At 44.9% G+C, this 17,019-nt stretch overlaps 1 protein-coding gene across 6 annotated transcripts in view; it reads left to right on the forward strand.

Moving 5' to 3' along the window:
- unc80 (unc-80 homolog, NALCN channel complex subunit) overlaps positions 1-17,019 on the forward strand; it is a 345,386-nt gene that overhangs the window by 129,978 nt on the left and 198,389 nt on the right. For all 6 annotated transcript variants that reach the window (XM_033023608.1, XM_033023610.1, XM_033023609.1 and 3 more), the window contains 2 exons: positions 9,715-9,821; positions 11,821-11,968. In XM_033023608.1, coding sequence (XP_032879499.1) covers positions 9,715-9,821; positions 11,821-11,968 — 255 coding nt within the window. The remainder of the gene's footprint in view (positions 1-9,714; positions 9,822-11,820; positions 11,969-17,019) is intronic.

The following is a 17,019-nucleotide window of genomic DNA, read 5'->3' on the forward strand; positions in this document are numbered from 1 at the left end:
CTGTATCTCTAAACAACTAAACTAAACTAAACTAAATCTGATTGAGATTTTTGAATATGTGACCAAAAAGGTTGATGATGGCTGTAGTAGCCATTAGCTTAACTCAGTATATTATATTTATATTCAGTTACCTTTAATTTCATCTGCCTGTAATTATATGTGTGGGATTAATACATAGTGTTTGTGGCTAGATTTCTGGCGCAGACTTTCAGATAGTTTTTAGTTTAGTTTGGTGAAGACTATGGCGGATATATAGTTTTCGACAATGATTACGACATGCTCACGAGTATGATTGAAACGTTTATATATGGAAGACGACGTACTTACACAAGAAGAAGAAGTTGTTACGAGTGATTTTAATGTTTTGTACTACTACAGTAAAGAAACTATTAATCAAGAGACTGGATATTCATCTTTCGACAACTTTCAATGTCTCGTGGAGAGCTCGTGGAATGCGTAAAATTATCTTCTGAACCATGGTCGGCAAATTAGTGACTATCGGCGGCTAAAACCTTGAGACGTCGTAGAGACTGTCACTACATATAGAGTCGAAAACTTCCTTACCACCACGAGGTAGAAGATTGGGCTGGATCTCTGTGTGAGATTACTGCTGAAGAACTGGTTCCGTAGAAGTGGAACTGAGGAACTGGTTCCGTAGAAGAGGAACTGAAGAGGCTAAATCTCTGCCAGAGATTATAGCTTGATCCGGTTTAGAGCCTTCCCACTGGTAGGTTAATCGACACAGCCACTCGACTTATCTGAAGATTGGAAAAACTTCACTGACCGAGTAATCGTGAGTAACGAACAGCTATTGTACTATGCCGTAAATTTGAAAGCTGGAACATTTTAACAAAGGTGCTGTGAAAGGTACAACTGACTTGTCGCATTTTAAAGTGACTAAGAAGCTCAAAGGAAAAGTCTATGAGATATATCAGAAGTTTAAGTTCTGCTAAAGTTTTGGAAAGTAGTCAAGAAGCTCGTTTGCTAGCCAACCTGGATAAAGTCAGGTGCTTGGCCTTGAGATGTTTTGGAATTGAGATGTATTCACATTTTTTCAAGATAAGTCAGCTCTGCACTTAGAAAATAATTGGATTGTTTTGAGCATCTGCCAGTTTGTTTTTGAGAAGACCTTTGAAAATAATTGGATGTTTACATTAAGAATCAGCTAGAAGACTGAAGCAGATTGAAAACCTTCCTGCTTGTCCTGCCAGCAGATTTGGCAGTCTACCAAATTCATGGCCTGTTTAATTCATGGAGCAAGAAGGAGCAGGTAAGCCAGGCGAGGGAGTGCCACCAAAGGGAGGCATGGGATAAGAGAGAAGTCAAGCTCAGCCAAGGAGATGCAGCCATGGAATCTTCGACAGGTAAGCCAAGCGGAGAAGAGCTACAGGAGTATGAAGAAGAGCCAGAACAGAGACGATGTAGCCAACGAAGAAAGAAGCCCATCAAAAAGGCCCAAGTTGCATTTCTGGAGAAATGCCAGAAGGAGAAAAACAAGCTTTGGAAGCAGATTACCACTTTAATAGAGAACCAGGAAGAACTCGTGCATCTCGAAGAGAATGCTGAAAAAGTAAAATCTAATCAAGAGCGACTAGTCAACCTCCGCCTTCAGGTTGCACAAAACCACAACTTATTACTGGGCCTATCACTGACTGAGGAGGAAAGCAAAGGGCATAATCAGTGGTTTCAAGAAGCGTTGGAATATCTTAACGGTGTCGTGAAATTGAACAGTAAACCACGTGCTCTACAGTCGGAGAAGCTATGAAGAAGTAACACCACAAGATAGTGTCTCAAACATCTCAACACAAAGACCAGGACACAAAGCTGGTTCTGTAGCCAGTCCAATTTCAAGAGTCTTTGCTCAAATGGAAGTCGAAGCTGAATTTGCTGCTCTCTCGCTAGAAACTTCCGCCTTGGAAAAAAATGCATGAGATTGAGGAACGAAAAGGGTGGTTGAAGAGAAAAGCCAGAGATTAAAGAGAGAGGCTGAGGAACGAGAAAGGCAGTTGAATAGACAAAAAGAGCAGCTGGAACAAGACACAGAATTGGCAATTGCCAAGAGTAAGGCAGAGATACTGGAAAATCCAGGTTCCAGGCGCAGCTCGAATGTATCTCAGAAGAAGAGTCCCTCAGTCCAAGAAGGAGCTGCTGAGCTGGAGACAGCATCTGAATTAAATCCACAGCCGGGGACCACTTGGTCTTGCAGTTTTGAACACCCACTGAAACACTGGTGGGCCGACAAAGCTTTATATCAACAACAGGATGTTAGACCAAAGCAACAAATTTATGGGCCTCCTGATGAGGCTCGTAACAAACCGCCAATTCAGTATCCTCTACAGAGGCCTGTTATACAGGCTCAAGCTGGCCAACATGGGCAGGTGCCTGCCTATCAATCATTTACACCCAGACAGTGATCCTTTGCGATATGAGACTTTCATAGACCTGTTTGTGAAAGGAGTGGAAAGAAAAACTACCGATGATGAAGATCGTTTACAATTTCTGGAGTATTACACAGTTGGACATGCTAAGCAGCTTGTGGGAAGCTGTCGTAATATGCCTGCGAGTGAGGGTTACCCATTGGCAAGACAATTGCTTAGAGAACATTTTGGTAAAGAGCACCAGATTGCTAATGCATATATGGAGAAGGCCTATGCTTGGACAGCTATAAAGGCAGAAGATGCGAAGGCATTGCGAGAGTTTGCGATATTCCTGAAAAGTTGCAGCTCAATGAGAAATGAATGTCGTTAGTAACATTGGGGCTATCATTATGAAGCTGCCCTATCGGCTTAGAGAAAGGTGGAGGGATAAAGCAGATATGATAATGGCAGGATGGGGTGTGAAGCTACGCTTTTTGATCTGATGAATTTCATGGAAAGGGAGGTGTGGTTAATGTCAAATCTGAACCATGGGCGTATTCAAGATCTGAAACCAATTGCAACTGTCAAAGGTTCTACCTTTACTAAGACAAAAGGAAGATCAGGACCTAAGGGATGTAGTTTTGCTACTGCTGTAATACCCGTAGAAACGACAGGAGGAATGAAAGGAGATGCATCTACTATTAAACCACAAGGGTTTCGTACTGAACAGAAGGCTAAGGAGAAGAAGCCATAGCAAATAGTACAGGAGGAGAACCCAGCTGCGAGTGATGCTGCTCCCTCACCTCGTAAGTGCACATATCGGGGCCGGGGTAGAAACCTGCATTTTCTCTATCATACCTGTACAGGTAAGGAACAGCAAGACGAATACTTTAACCAAACTTTAAGACTGCTTTAACTGAACCGACTGGGACTTGATTGAGGACGAGGACATTGACACCTTCATCTCAACTGTACTTTTTTACATAAAAAGCTGTGCAGACAATGTCACTAACACTAAATGCATCCGTATCTCTCCAAACAACCATGGATGTCGGACCAAAGGTGTCCAACTTCTTTTAAAAGCCCGCAATATGGCTTTTCGGTCCGGCAACACTGAGCTGTATAGTGCGGCCAGGTCCAACCTGAAGAAGGGCATCAGGAACGCCAAAGCAGCCTATAAGCGAAGGATCAAGAGCCACTTCAACAACTCAGACTCCCGTCGGGTCAAGAACTACAAAAACAATACCAACTCATCCACCAGCAACAGTGCCTCTCTGGCAGAACAGCTCAACCACTTTGTTGGCCGCCATGAGAGGAGAGAGGGTCATGCCCATTACTCCAGCTCCAACACCCAACAGCCAGACACTCATCATGCAGTCTGCTGATATCACACACACACTCTGGAATGTTAACATACGGAAGGCAGCCGGTCCGGATGGAGTCCCAGGACGGGTTCTCAGAGACAGTGCTGTTGAGTTAACTGACGTATTGACAAAAATCTTCAATCAATCCCTGGCACACTGCATGGTCCCCACATGCCCAAAAACATCGAAAATAGTGCCAGTTCCGAAGCACTCAGCCATAACCTGACTCAACGACTACAGGTCGGTTGCACTAACACCAATAATTATGAAGTGCCTGGAGAGATTAGTCCTTAAGCACATCAAGGCCGCACTCCCATCAACCCTGGATCCACACCAATATGTGTACAGAGCAAACAGATCAACAGACGACGCCATTGTCACTGCCCTCCATACTGCACCTAGAACAACGGGGAGCTTACCCACAACTGCTATTTGTCGATTACAGCTCTGCATTCAACACAATCGTACCCAGTAGACTGGTCTCCAAGCTGTCCGACCTAGGCTTCGAACACAACATCCGCCTATGGATTAAGGATTTCCATATGGACCGGCCGCAGACGACAAAAAAGAGGTGTTCTCAAACAAAGAGGCGTACCTATCCCCAAACTCTGCCTCTGCTACATCGACGACTGCATTGGTGCTAACCCCTGCACCCGCACACAACTCACTGACTTCATCCATTTCACCACTAACTTCCATCCGGCACTCAAATACACCTGGACCATTCCCGACATTTCCCTACCATTTATAGACCTCATTATCTCCATCGCAGGTGATAGACTACTGACCGACATCCATTATAAACCCACTGACTCCCATGGCTATCTGGACTACACTTCTTCCCACCCTGCTTCCTGTAAGGACTCCATCCCTTACTCCCTATTCCTCCGTCTACTCCGCATCAGCACCCAGGATGAGGTGTTCCACACCAGGGCATCGGAGATGTCCTCATTCTTCAGGGAATGGGGGTACCACTCTTCTACTATAGATGAGGCTCTCACCAGGGTCTCTTCTATACCCCATAACTGCTCTCACTCCCCATCCCCCCACTCATAACAAGGGCAGAGTCCCCCTTGTCCTCACCCTCCACCCTACCAGCCTTCACATACAACAAATAAACTTCTGACATTTTGGCAGAGACCACTCCCTCTGTAACTCCCTGGTCAATTCATCCCTTCCCACCCAAACCACCTCCTCTCCTGGCACTTTCCCTTGCAACCGTAAGAAATGCTACACTTGTTGCTTTACCTCCCCCCTTGACTGCAGCCTTTCCAGGTGTGGCAGAGATTCACCTGCACCTCCTCCAACCTCATCTATTGCATCTGCTGCACTAGATGTCAGCTGCTCTACATCGGTGAGGCCAAGCATAGGCTTGGCGATCGCTTCGCCCAAAACCGCCGCTCGGTTCGCAATAACCAACCTGATCTCCCAGTTGCTCAGCACTTCAACAACCCCTCCCATTCCAAATCTGAACTTTCTGTCCTGGGCCTCCTCCATGAACAGAGTGAGGACCACTGTAAATTGAAGGAGCAGCACCAAATATTTCGCTTGGGCAGTTTGTACCCCAGCAGTTCCTTCTTAAATATCTCATCCTGCACATCATTTGTTTGCCTTTCTGCCCTCAGGAAAGAGTTACAGGTCCATCAAATCACACACCACAAGATTAGCGAACAGTTTCTACCCAAAGGCCATCACCACTCTGAACTCTACACTGAACACACAGCCCCCATAGCCAATATTTTGTACTGCCACAACACTATACGTTTGCACGTTCTGACTTGAGGACGTTTTACTTGCCGTTTTTGTTGTTTCCATTGTCGTTATTATTTATCTGTTACGTTGGAGCGCCACTCGGGCAGTGCTCCTGAAATTTTGTGGTATGTATTTACAACGACAATAGGTGTGTATTATTATTATTATTATTGAATACAGTGTTGCAAACATATGCATTTTTGGATCATGGAGGTTCGGCTACCTTTTGCACAGAAAGCTTGATGAGAAGGCTGGACATTACAGGAAAAAGGACTATGATTTTATTGCGTACCATGAATGAAGAGAAATAATTAATTAGTCATCACATTACAAGTATGGAAATATCTAGCCAGGATGAAGACAATTTTATACCAATATCTGATGTGTTTACACATGGGGCCATGCCTGTTTCTCATCAAAATATACCCAGACATGAGGATGGTCTTACTTGAAGGAGGTCAAGATACCTAAAATGAATTCTGGTGTCGACCTACTTATCGGAACGAATGCTTTGAAGGCATTGGAACCTATACAGACTGTGAGTAGCCAAGGAGATGGACCATTTGCTGTGAAAACCCTACTAGGATGGGTTATCTATGGCTCCTTGAGAAGGAACAACGAAAGCAGGAACCAGAAGAACCACCCTGCTGCTGCTGTCAATCAAATATCTACTGTTAAATTAGAAGAGCTGTTGATCAAGCAATACAATCTTGACTTCAGTACCAGTAAGGAATCCAAAGAAATGTCCAAGGAAGAGTTAAAGTTTTTGGATATTATGAACCACTCAGTAAAGATGATAGAAGGACACTATTGTCTAGACTTAACTTTCAAACAAGAAAGCGTTAGTCTGCTGAACAATCATCGCATGGCAGAGCAACGCACCCAGAATATGTAACGCATGTTTGGCAAGAATACGAAATTTCATGAGTAATATACATCTTTACTAATTGACAATGATTATGCAGAAATGGTACCAACAAACCAGCTAAATCGAAGTGACGGAGAGCTTTGGTATGTTCCGCACCATGGGGTGGATCACTCGAAGAAAGGGACCCTGAGGGTGGCCTTTGACTGTGCTGCAGTCTTCAAAGGAACATCACTCAACTGTCAGTTGCTGCAGGGTCCAGACCTTACAAACTCACTCATTGGAGTTCTTATTAAATTCAGACAAGAACCAGTTGCTGTGATGGCTGATATTAAAGCAATGTTTCATGAAGTCAAAGTATCAGAAAAGCATATTGACTATTTGCGATTCCTATGGTGGCCTGATGGTTATGTACAATAAGATCTTGTTGAATACCGGATGAAGGTACATCTCTTTGGAGCAGTGTCATCACCAAGTTGTGCAAACTTTGCAATTTTGTGCGTGACAATAGCACACTAATGCCAATAATTGGTCTGGCTCATCTCCCAGAACCAAATTCAGCAATGCCATCTTCCCAGTGTGCTCCTTATATGTACTGTTTGATAAATCTCCTGAACACAAGTAAAAATAGTTTTCTCCTTTTCCCCTTTATCCTATTTCTAGTCTAATTTACAGATAGATAGTTGAAGTGCTATCACATTTTACAAATACTCTGTAAATTTACTCCAGATCCTTTCCACTAGTTGACATGCTGTAGTGTGGATGAGATATTTTAGTTTAGAGTTCAGTTTAGAGACACAGAGCAGAACCAGGCCCTTCGGCCCTCCGAGTCCACACCGACCAGCGATCCCCGCACATTAACACAATCTTAAGGGCCTGTCCCACCAGCATGCGACTGCATGCGGCTAGTGCGACCTGACGTGGTCGCTTGAGCCGTACGGCCTCGCGGGGCCGGTCCGACTTCGATCGCCGGAGGCGTATGGAGTTGTGTGGGGCTGGTCCTGACATTGCGGGGGGTCCGGAAAACTGACACTGTCCAAAAATTCCTCACGACAACGGCCTGTCGGCCCACAGCAGCATTGAGGCTACGCAGCGCCTCGACGGGCGTACGCAGCGTCTCGACGTCGTACGCAGCGTCTCGACGCCGTACGCAGCGTCATAACGCCGTACGCAGCGTCGTACGCCTAGCGCGTGGCGTTGCGCGATGACGTCACCGCCCGGCGTGCCGTTTCGTGATGACGTAACCGCACGACGCCGTGCGACATCCAAATTCAGTCGGCCCGCCTCCTGCCCAGCTGATTGGTGAGTATGACGTCGGGACCAGCCCCGCACAACTCCAGACAGCTCCGCGGTTGGAAGTGGGACCGGCCTCGCGAGGCCGTACGCCTCAAGCCACCATGTTTGGTCGCGCTAGCCGCATGCAGTTGCATGCTGGTGGGACAGGCCCTTTACACACACTAGGGGCAATTTACACTTATAGCATGTACACAAACCCAAGCCAATGAACCTACAAACCTGTACGTCTTTGGAGGGTGGGTGGAAACCAAAGATCTCTTAGAAAACTCACGCGGTCACGGGGAGACTGTACAAACTCCATACAGACAGCACCCGTAGTCAGGATCAAACCTGGGTCTCTGGCGCTGAAAGCGCTGTAGGCAGCAACTCTACCATTGTGCCACCTACTATTTATTGCCATACTGAATGTTTCTCCTTTTTGTGGAATCTTGGGACAGGAAATCCCACAAATGAACTTTACAGACGGTGGAATAGCTTTAAGGATTCAGGAGATAAGCCACGGTATATACACAACCGCTTATTTGCTGTTGCAGACAGTTTTATGTAACTGGTCCATTTAAGCTTTTGCCCACGATGTCGAATGTCAAGGTGATTACATTTATTCTAATTAAACTTGGTTGTTGTTTATGTTGTTGGTTATGATGTGAATGCCACTTGCGACTTAGCTGATCAGGTTTAAATGTTATTTGGCTTTTGCTGGATAGAAGTGAGGATTGTTACAATAGCATGTGTAAAAATGCACATTGAGGATAGATAGCTAGATAGATAGATAGATGGATGAATGGATGGACGGACGGACGGACGGACGGACCTTTATTGTAATTCAGACCGAAGTCTGAACGAAATTGCAGCAGATACATATAATACAATTAAAACAACAATAAACACATATTAACATCCACCACAGTGAGTCCACCCAACATCTCCTCACTGTGATGGAGGCAAAAGTCTTAGGTCTGCAGTCTCTTCCCTCCTCTTCCCCCTCTGCGCTGAGGCGATACCCCCCGGGCGATGTTATAAATCAGTCCCGCGGCTCAAACACCGCGGCCCAGGGTGGTCGAAGCTGCCGCCCACCAGTCCTGCAGACGCAGCCACTGGCCCGCGGCCGAACCCCGGACTCAGGCCACCACCGCCAGAACACCGTCCCAGCCACCCTCACGTGAGTACCGTGCCGTCTTCAGCCTCGGGCTGGGCCGCCCCCGACATGGGCGCCGAACCTCCCCCGGGCCGGGCCGCCCCGACTTGGGTGTCGCTTCTTCCCCGGGCTGGGCTGCCCCGACTTGGGCGTCGCTTCTCCCTCTGGCCGGGCTGCCCCGACTTGGGCGTCGCTTCTCCCTCCTGCCGGGCCGCCCGACATGGGCGCCGCTTCTCCCTCGGGCCGGGCCGCCCCGACATGGGCGCCGAACCTCCCTCGGGCTGCGAGCGCCGCACCTCCCCGAGCTCGGCCGCTCCGAAGAGAGCCTCGTTCCACCCTTGGGCTGGCCGCCCTCACGAAAGCGCCACAACCTCTCACGGGAGCACTGTTCCAGCCCTGAGCCGGACCGCCCTCACGGGAGCGAGCTCAGGGCGAGTCCTGACGGGCTCTGCCTCCGGAGCCTCGAGGTCATCAGCTCCATTAGGCCTCAGCGCAGACGGAGGCAGAGAAGGGGAATACGACAAAAAAGTCGCATTCCCCCGCAGGGAGAGACTGCAAACCCCGTTTCAACCCCCCACCCCCCCAAAACACAAACTAAGAACCAAAAACTAGACTAACCAAAACAAAATAAACAACACAAAAAACACAAACAAACGGGACTGCCGGTGAGCCGCTGCAGCCAGGGCCGCGCCGCCACTCCGAGTGTGAGAACAGTATTATCAACTTTTTTGAGGGTGTTTTTGTGAACTGTATTCAATCCTTCCATCTGAAATAAATATATTGGACAGAGGGTGACATCAATGGAAATATTTCTGTAAAAGGTTGAAGAATATTAACTCTTGTATAACATCATGTCATCTGGGATTGATTGAAATTATAAAATTATGGTATACATCAAAGACCAAACAGTGTACCAATAATTATGAATCATATTTGCCATTACAGGTAACTGGTTGAAGCGCTCTTCATTGTCGGGGTTAACAGATGGCGTCGAAGACCTTTTGGACATAAGTTCTGTAGACAGACTTTCATTTATACGCCAGAATTCAAAGGTGCAGAGACAGATTAATATTTGTATTAATTAGCACTTTTTTATTTATCTGTCATGTCAAATGGAAAAGTGGTTTTCCTTTCACATAACATCATATACTCTGGATTTAAAAGGACTCTGCAATTAGTTGTTAACTTTTGATGTGCAGTTTTGTAACGTTGTACAGCTAAGTAAATGTTTGGGATTCATAGCAGTTGATATATTCACCATTTGCCCAAAGTGCTTTGAAGTTAATGTGTTGGAAAGAACTAGTTTAAACCGAAGATAGACACAAAAAGCTGGAGTAACTCAGCGGGTCTGACAGCATCTCTGGAGAAAAAGAATAGGTGATGTTTCAGTTAGAGACTCTTCTTCAGACTGAGAGTCAGTGGAAAGGGAAACAAGAGATGTAGACGGTGATACAGAGAGAGAGATATAGGACAAATGAATGAAAGATATGCAAAACGTAACGATGTTAAAGAATATAGGCCATTATTGGCTGTGGGTTTGGTGAAATCGGGTTACAGTCAATAAAACTCACCAGGACGACATTGAAACAAGTACAGCGACTAAGGTGGGGGAGGGACAGTGAGACAGGGAATGCAAGATGCAAGGGTCACTTGAAGTTAGAGAAATCAATATTCATACTGCAGGGTTGTAAGCGGCCCAAGCAAAATATGAGGTGCTGTTCCTTGAACTTGCGTTTGGCCTCATTCAGACAATGGAAACCATTATCCCTCATGATATAACATTCCAAACAAAAAATAATTTGTTTAACATTTGTTTTTAATTTTATACAAGCAGTAGGTATTTTAGAATTATACGCCCTGATACTGAGCTGCTGTTGAAGTCTAAAAGAGTAATAAGTGACTGACCATCCGCTTAATGTTTTCCACTTGAATAATGTTATGTGATTCCACTTCACTGCACATTATGTGGAAGAAAATTACCTTAATTATTTTTGTTGTATTTTTGTTAAGTATTTGCTATGGTTCTGCGTAAGCTTCTTTAAATTTTTTTTTTTCTCGTTTAAATTAGGGAAAGATGACTTAAACTGCCCCATGATCCATTAGATAAATGTACTATTTGGTGAGGATTACTAACGCAGCCATTGATACCTGATCTGTACTATATCAGTCACTTTGAACTGGTCAGTGGTCAGGCAGATCTGCCTATATCCGCCACTATGTGGAAAACGTTGTCCCTCAGGTTCCTATTAAATAATTTCCTTCTCACTTCAAACCTATGCAAACCTGTACATTCACCCTTTCTATTCCCCATATGATTTATGCACCTCTATAAGAACACTCTCAGCCTGCTGCATTCCAAGGAATAAAGCTTTAGCCTACCGAACCTCCTCCAATAGCTCAGGCTCTGAAGTCCTGACAATATCCTCAAAAGCCTTCTCTGCATTTATTTGCAGTTTAATGGCATCTGTCCTATAGCAAGATGACTGAAAATGAACACACTCAGCTTCTCTCATACATATCTTTCTTTTCCACAAATATCTTGCGTCCTCTCATTAATCTCGAAAACTTTATTCATCCCCGGAGGGAAATTGCTCTGCCGACAGTCACAGCCCACAAGCTACACAAAAACTTGAAATTAAAAGTGAAAACAAAAAGAAAAAGACAAGCGACTGTCAGCTGGCTGCCGTGTGCACAGCAGCTTCACCGGAACAAATGAACAAACAAACGAACACAGACTTATCCCCTGGTCAGAGGATTCTAAACTAGAGTGCCCCCCCCCCCCCCCAAACTAGGTCCCCCTTTGTTCTCCCACCGTCCCTCACAACGGATCCTCCACGCTGGGTCCCCATTGTCTTCCCCTTCTCCCTCACGCTCATCGACCAGAGGGTGGGTTGGTAGGGATTGCAGTGGGAATGTATTTTGTATTTATTATTTTGGCAAGGAATATCCTACGAGGACAAATGTAACAATGTTCAAATCAAATCTTGATTGATAAAATTCTGCAAAAAAACAAATTTACAGTTTATTCCCTTATAATGCCATTGTACCTAGGTGAAATTTAATAGTGCAGTAAAGCTTTCTGAGGGTGAGGGCCTGGAAGATGGGCGAGATGAAGAGGAGAACTTCTTCAAGCGGCTTGGTAAATGGCGCTCTGGTCGAAGGAATCCATCAAAGCTTCATCACCCAGAAGAGAAAGATGGTAAGATGATACTTGCCTAACATTTAATTTCAGAGTTGCATCCTTTTTTGTGTCCAGTGAGTTTGGTTGTTTGATTCTCAGTTAATGTTGAACATTTCAATTATTTTTGTGAGGTTTTTTTTCCCTGTTGTCTTGCCGTACTTTGTAATTAGTTAGCTGATTTTCAGACAGTATTGAACCCATTATTTGGATTCTTGGTCTTTTTGCTTTGTTAGCTGTATGATAGTTTTGAGCGTTTTAGGAGTTTATGGACACACACACTACCAGGAGACCAAACGATTACCCAATGTCTTTTATTTATCTAAAACTTTTCATATATACAAGAATATAGCATTATCATTTATGCAAATGCTTCTTATGGGCCATAATGGAAAAAAAGGCTTGAATTATGGGCTGCACAATGGCACAGCTGGTAGAGCTGCTGCCTCACAGTGCCAGAGACCTGGGTTCAATCCTGACCTCTTGATACATGCAATATAGGTCAGCACAACAAAACACAACATTTGTATGAAATAGAGAATCAAACTTGCAATTTAAAAAATAAATTAAAGAAATCAGTTGAAATGAATGAGTAAACGATGAACTGGCACAGTGGCGCAGCTGATGGAGATGCTGCCTCACAGTGCCACAGACCCGGGTTCGATCCTGCCTGTGTGGAGTTTGCGCGTTCCTCCTGTGACTCCACGGATCTCCTCTAGGTGCTCCTGTTTCCTCCCACATTCCAAAGACATGCAGCTTTTAATTAGCCTTTGTAAATTGCATGTAATGTATAAGGAGTAGATGCAAAAGTGGGATAACATAGAATGAGTGTGAATGGGTGATCGATGATTGGTATGGGCTCGGTGGGGCGAACTGACTGTTTCCATTCTGTATCTCTGAACTAAGTTAAGCTGAACTAAATACTTAACATTTTTACACCAACGGAGTATGATGGTATACATGAAAGACCTAATTAAATATCTGGTTACATTAATCACATTTCCTTCCACTATTTCTACCATCGCTTGCAACACAACCTCAGTCTAAGTTTTCAAATGGAAGGTGAATCTGCACTCAGGAGTCAATTTGAGTGGCATGGCACGCAGTACCTGGTTCTTGTCGACTCGTATTCCGGCTGGTTTGACATCGATTTTCTTAGCAGCCCCACTTCTCGTGGGGTAGTTTTAAAACTCGCTCGCCATTTTGCAGACGAGGGAGCTCCTTGCTAACGATCTGATAACGGCTGTCAATTTACCAGCCAACACTTCAAGGAGTTTGATGCACGCTGGGCTTTTCTCCACATCACCAGCATCCCTGAATATCCACAGTTGAATGGACTAGCTGAACGGGCTGTCAAAAGTGCCAAACAGCTCATGGAACGATCCCACAGAGCTAATTCCGACGTGTACCTGGACGTGCTCAACCTACGCAACATCTCCCGCGACCCCATACTGGGTTCACCTGCTCAACGCTTATTATCAAGGCAGACCCGAGCCACGGTGCCTGTGGCTGATCAGGCATTGATCCCACAGGTGGTCCCACCATCGGAAGTCCAGTCCAGGCTGCAGCAAAAGCGTGACACTCAAAAACAGTGGTATGACAAAACAAGCAGGCCGCTGCCACCATTAACCATGGGGCAGGTGGTTCGTTTGCAAACTGACAAAGGTCATGACCGTATCAGTGTAATTGCTGGAACTGCCTCTGAGCCACGCTCAAATTTGGTCAGTGCTGATGACAGCACCTACAGACGTAACACACAACATATCCTGCCTGTGAATGAGCCGGCTCCACCTCCGTATTATCCTGACCGTACAAGTAAACTTTTGTCCCTGTCCAGCAGACATTGGAAACCCTCGGACTATCTTTGATCAGATTTTACTGGCTTTATCTTGCACTAAATGTTATTCATGTTATTCCCTATATCATATATCTGTACACTGTGAATGGCTTGATTGTAGTCATGTATTGTCTGTCTGCTGACTGGTTAGCACGCAACAAAAACTTTTCACTGTACCGCGGTACACTTGATCATCAATTAAACTAAAGTAAAGAATTGACGAGGGAGTTGCGGAGGGAGCGGTCTTTGCGGAAGGCAGACATGGGGGGAGATGGGAAGATGTGGCGAGTGGTGGGGTCACGTTGGAGGTGGCGGAAATGGCGGAGGATTATGTGTTGTACCGGTACAACACATAATCATCCGCCATTTCCGCCACCTCCAACGTGATCCCACCACTCGCCACATCTTCCCATATCCCCCCATGTCTGCCTTTCGCAAAGACCGCTCCCTCCGCAACTCCCTCGTCAATTCTTCCCTTCCCTCCCGCACCACCCCCTCCCCGGGCACTCTCCGTTGCAACCGCAAGAAATGCAACACCTGTCCCTTCACCTCCCCCCTCGACTCCATTCAAGGTCCCAAGCAGTCGTTCCAGATGCGACAAAGGTTCACCTGTATCTCCTCCAACCTCATCTACTGCATCCGCTGCTCTAGATGTCAGCTGATTTACATCGGTGAGACCAAGCGTAGGTTGGGCGATCGTTTCGCCGAACACCTCCGCTCAGTCCGCAATAACCTACCTGAACTCCCGGTGGCTCAGCACTTCAACTCCCCCCCCCATTCCCAATCCGACCTCTCTGTCCTGGGTCTCCTCCATTGCCAGAGTGAGCAACAGCGGAAATTGGAGGAACAGCACCTCATATTCCGTCTGGGGACCTTGCGTCCTTATGGCATTAACATTGAATTCTCCCAATTTGGCTAGCCCTTGCTGTCTCCTCCCCTTCCTTAACCCTCTAGCTGTCTCCTCCCATCCGCCCGCCCTCGGGCTCCTCCTCCTCCTCCCCGTTTCCTTCTTTCTTCCCCCCCCCACCCCCCCATCAGTCTGAAGAAGGGTTTCGGCCCGAAACGTCGCCTATTTCCTTCGCTCCATAGATGCTGCTGCACCCGCTGAGTTTCCCCAGCAATTTTGTGTACCTTCGATATTCCAGCATCTGCAGTTCCCTTTTGAACAATAAAATCAAGCATACCATACTCCTTCTTTACCACCCGATCTACTTGTGCTGCCACCTTCAGGGAGCTATCAAATTGGACTCCAAAATCCCTCTGCACATCACTGGTGTTAAGGATCTTGGTGTTAACTGTATGCTCTCACTTTACATTCAACTTCCCACTTAAACACTCATATTTGCTCGGATTAAACTCCACCTACCATTTCTTCACCCACTTCTGCAGCTAATCTATATCCTGTTGTATCTTCTGACAACATTCCTCACTGTCTGCAACTCAAATGAAGTTTTCAGCAAACTTACTCACCAACCCATCTGCATATACGTGTTGGTCATTTATAGATATCATAGCAATGTTCCAAAATTTTGAGATTTAAAAAATCAAATCTGCAATTCATCCCATCGGATAAAGCACAAAAAAAAGTTTAATTTGACACCTAATTCACTTTCCTATCTTCAGTATTAAAAAAGTGATGTCCATTTTCATACTCTGAAATTAGCATCTTGTATCCTATTGCTTTTCCATTCTTAACACAAAAGCTGTGATCGAGGACAGTCAAAAGCCCATAACATTCTTCAAAATTAAGAGAACTGAAAGAAATTTCCAGTTATTATAGATTGAAGCATTCTGAAACAAATATGAAACAATCTTACTTGGATGACCTGAAATTAAAGCATATAATTAGTTAGTTACCTAATTGTAGCTAATTACAAAATTCAATTACTAGATCTAAACATCTATCCATTTCTTAAGAAAAGATTAACATTTTTTACATTTTTAAATAAGTGTCCAAATAACATTCACACAAGAATTCACAATATAACATGATTTTTAAATCTCATTGTCATGAATTTATAGGCCAAATGGAAGGGATTTAATGTTTAATTCCCATAAATTAATGGCCATTTAAACCATCTTGCGAGTGGGTTTTTGTGGAACGTGATTGATTGGAACGTTGCGGTTGCAGTGAATTTGAACTCCATATCAGCAAGAAAAACACTGCTTGTTCGTATGGGACCATAATCACATTTTTGCCAAGGAAATTTTGATTAAAGTCATCCTAAGAAGCAAGTTTATAAGGTAAGTCATTTATTTTACATATAAACTTGCTTCTTAGGATGACATTAATCAAAATTTCCTTGGCAAAAATGTGATTATGGTCCCATACGAACAAGCAGTGTTTTTCCTGCTGATATGGGGTTCAAATTCACTGCAACGGCAAACAGCAGAAGTCCCAGCACAGAACCCTGCAGAGCTCCAATATCTACCTTCCACTACACCCCTCTGTCTCTGTATGATTAAGCCAGTTCTGAATCCATACGACCAAGTCATCATAAATCCCATGCATCTTAATCTTCTGGACCATACCACAATGAGGGAACTTATCAAAAGTCTTACTAAAATCCCTTGCTGACCAACATGCCCCATCAACACTAATTCCACCTGCCTGCATTTAGCTCATATCCCTCTAAACCTAACCTATCCATATACCTATCTAAATGTTTCTCAAATTGATAGATAGTACCTGCCTCAACTACCTGCTCCAGCAGGTCGTTTCATATATTTGGCTCCCTTTCTGTTTAAAAAATCTGGTCCTCAGGTTCCTATTAAATCTTTCCCTCCTACACCTTAAACCTATGTCCTCTGGTTCTCAATTCCCCTACTACAGGCATTGTCTCTGCCTATTCCTCTCATGATCTTATATACCTCTATAAGATCAGCTCTCATCTGCGCTCCAAGAAATAAAGTCATAGCCTGCTGTACCACTCCTTATAACTCAAGCCCTTCTCACCTTAAACCTATGTCCTCTGGTTCCTACTTCTAATATTCTAGATAAAAGACTCGCATTTGTCTTATTCATCCTGCTTATTCACCTCTATAAGCCCTTAGCTTCCTGCACTCTGGAATAAAGTCCTAACCTGCCCAACCTATCCCTATAGCTGAGACCTTCAAGTTCTTGCAACATCCTCGTAAATCTTTTCTGCGCCCTTTACAGCTAAACAACATCTTTCCTATAACAGGGTGACCAAAACTGAACTCAATAATCTAAATGTGGCCACACCAAAGGTTT

This window comes from Amblyraja radiata, chromosome 7 (assembly GCF_010909765.2).
Source record: "Amblyraja radiata isolate CabotCenter1 chromosome 7, sAmbRad1.1.pri, whole genome shotgun sequence".
In the NCBI taxonomy this organism is placed as follows: Eukaryota; Metazoa; Chordata; class Chondrichthyes; order Rajiformes; family Rajidae; genus Amblyraja; species Amblyraja radiata.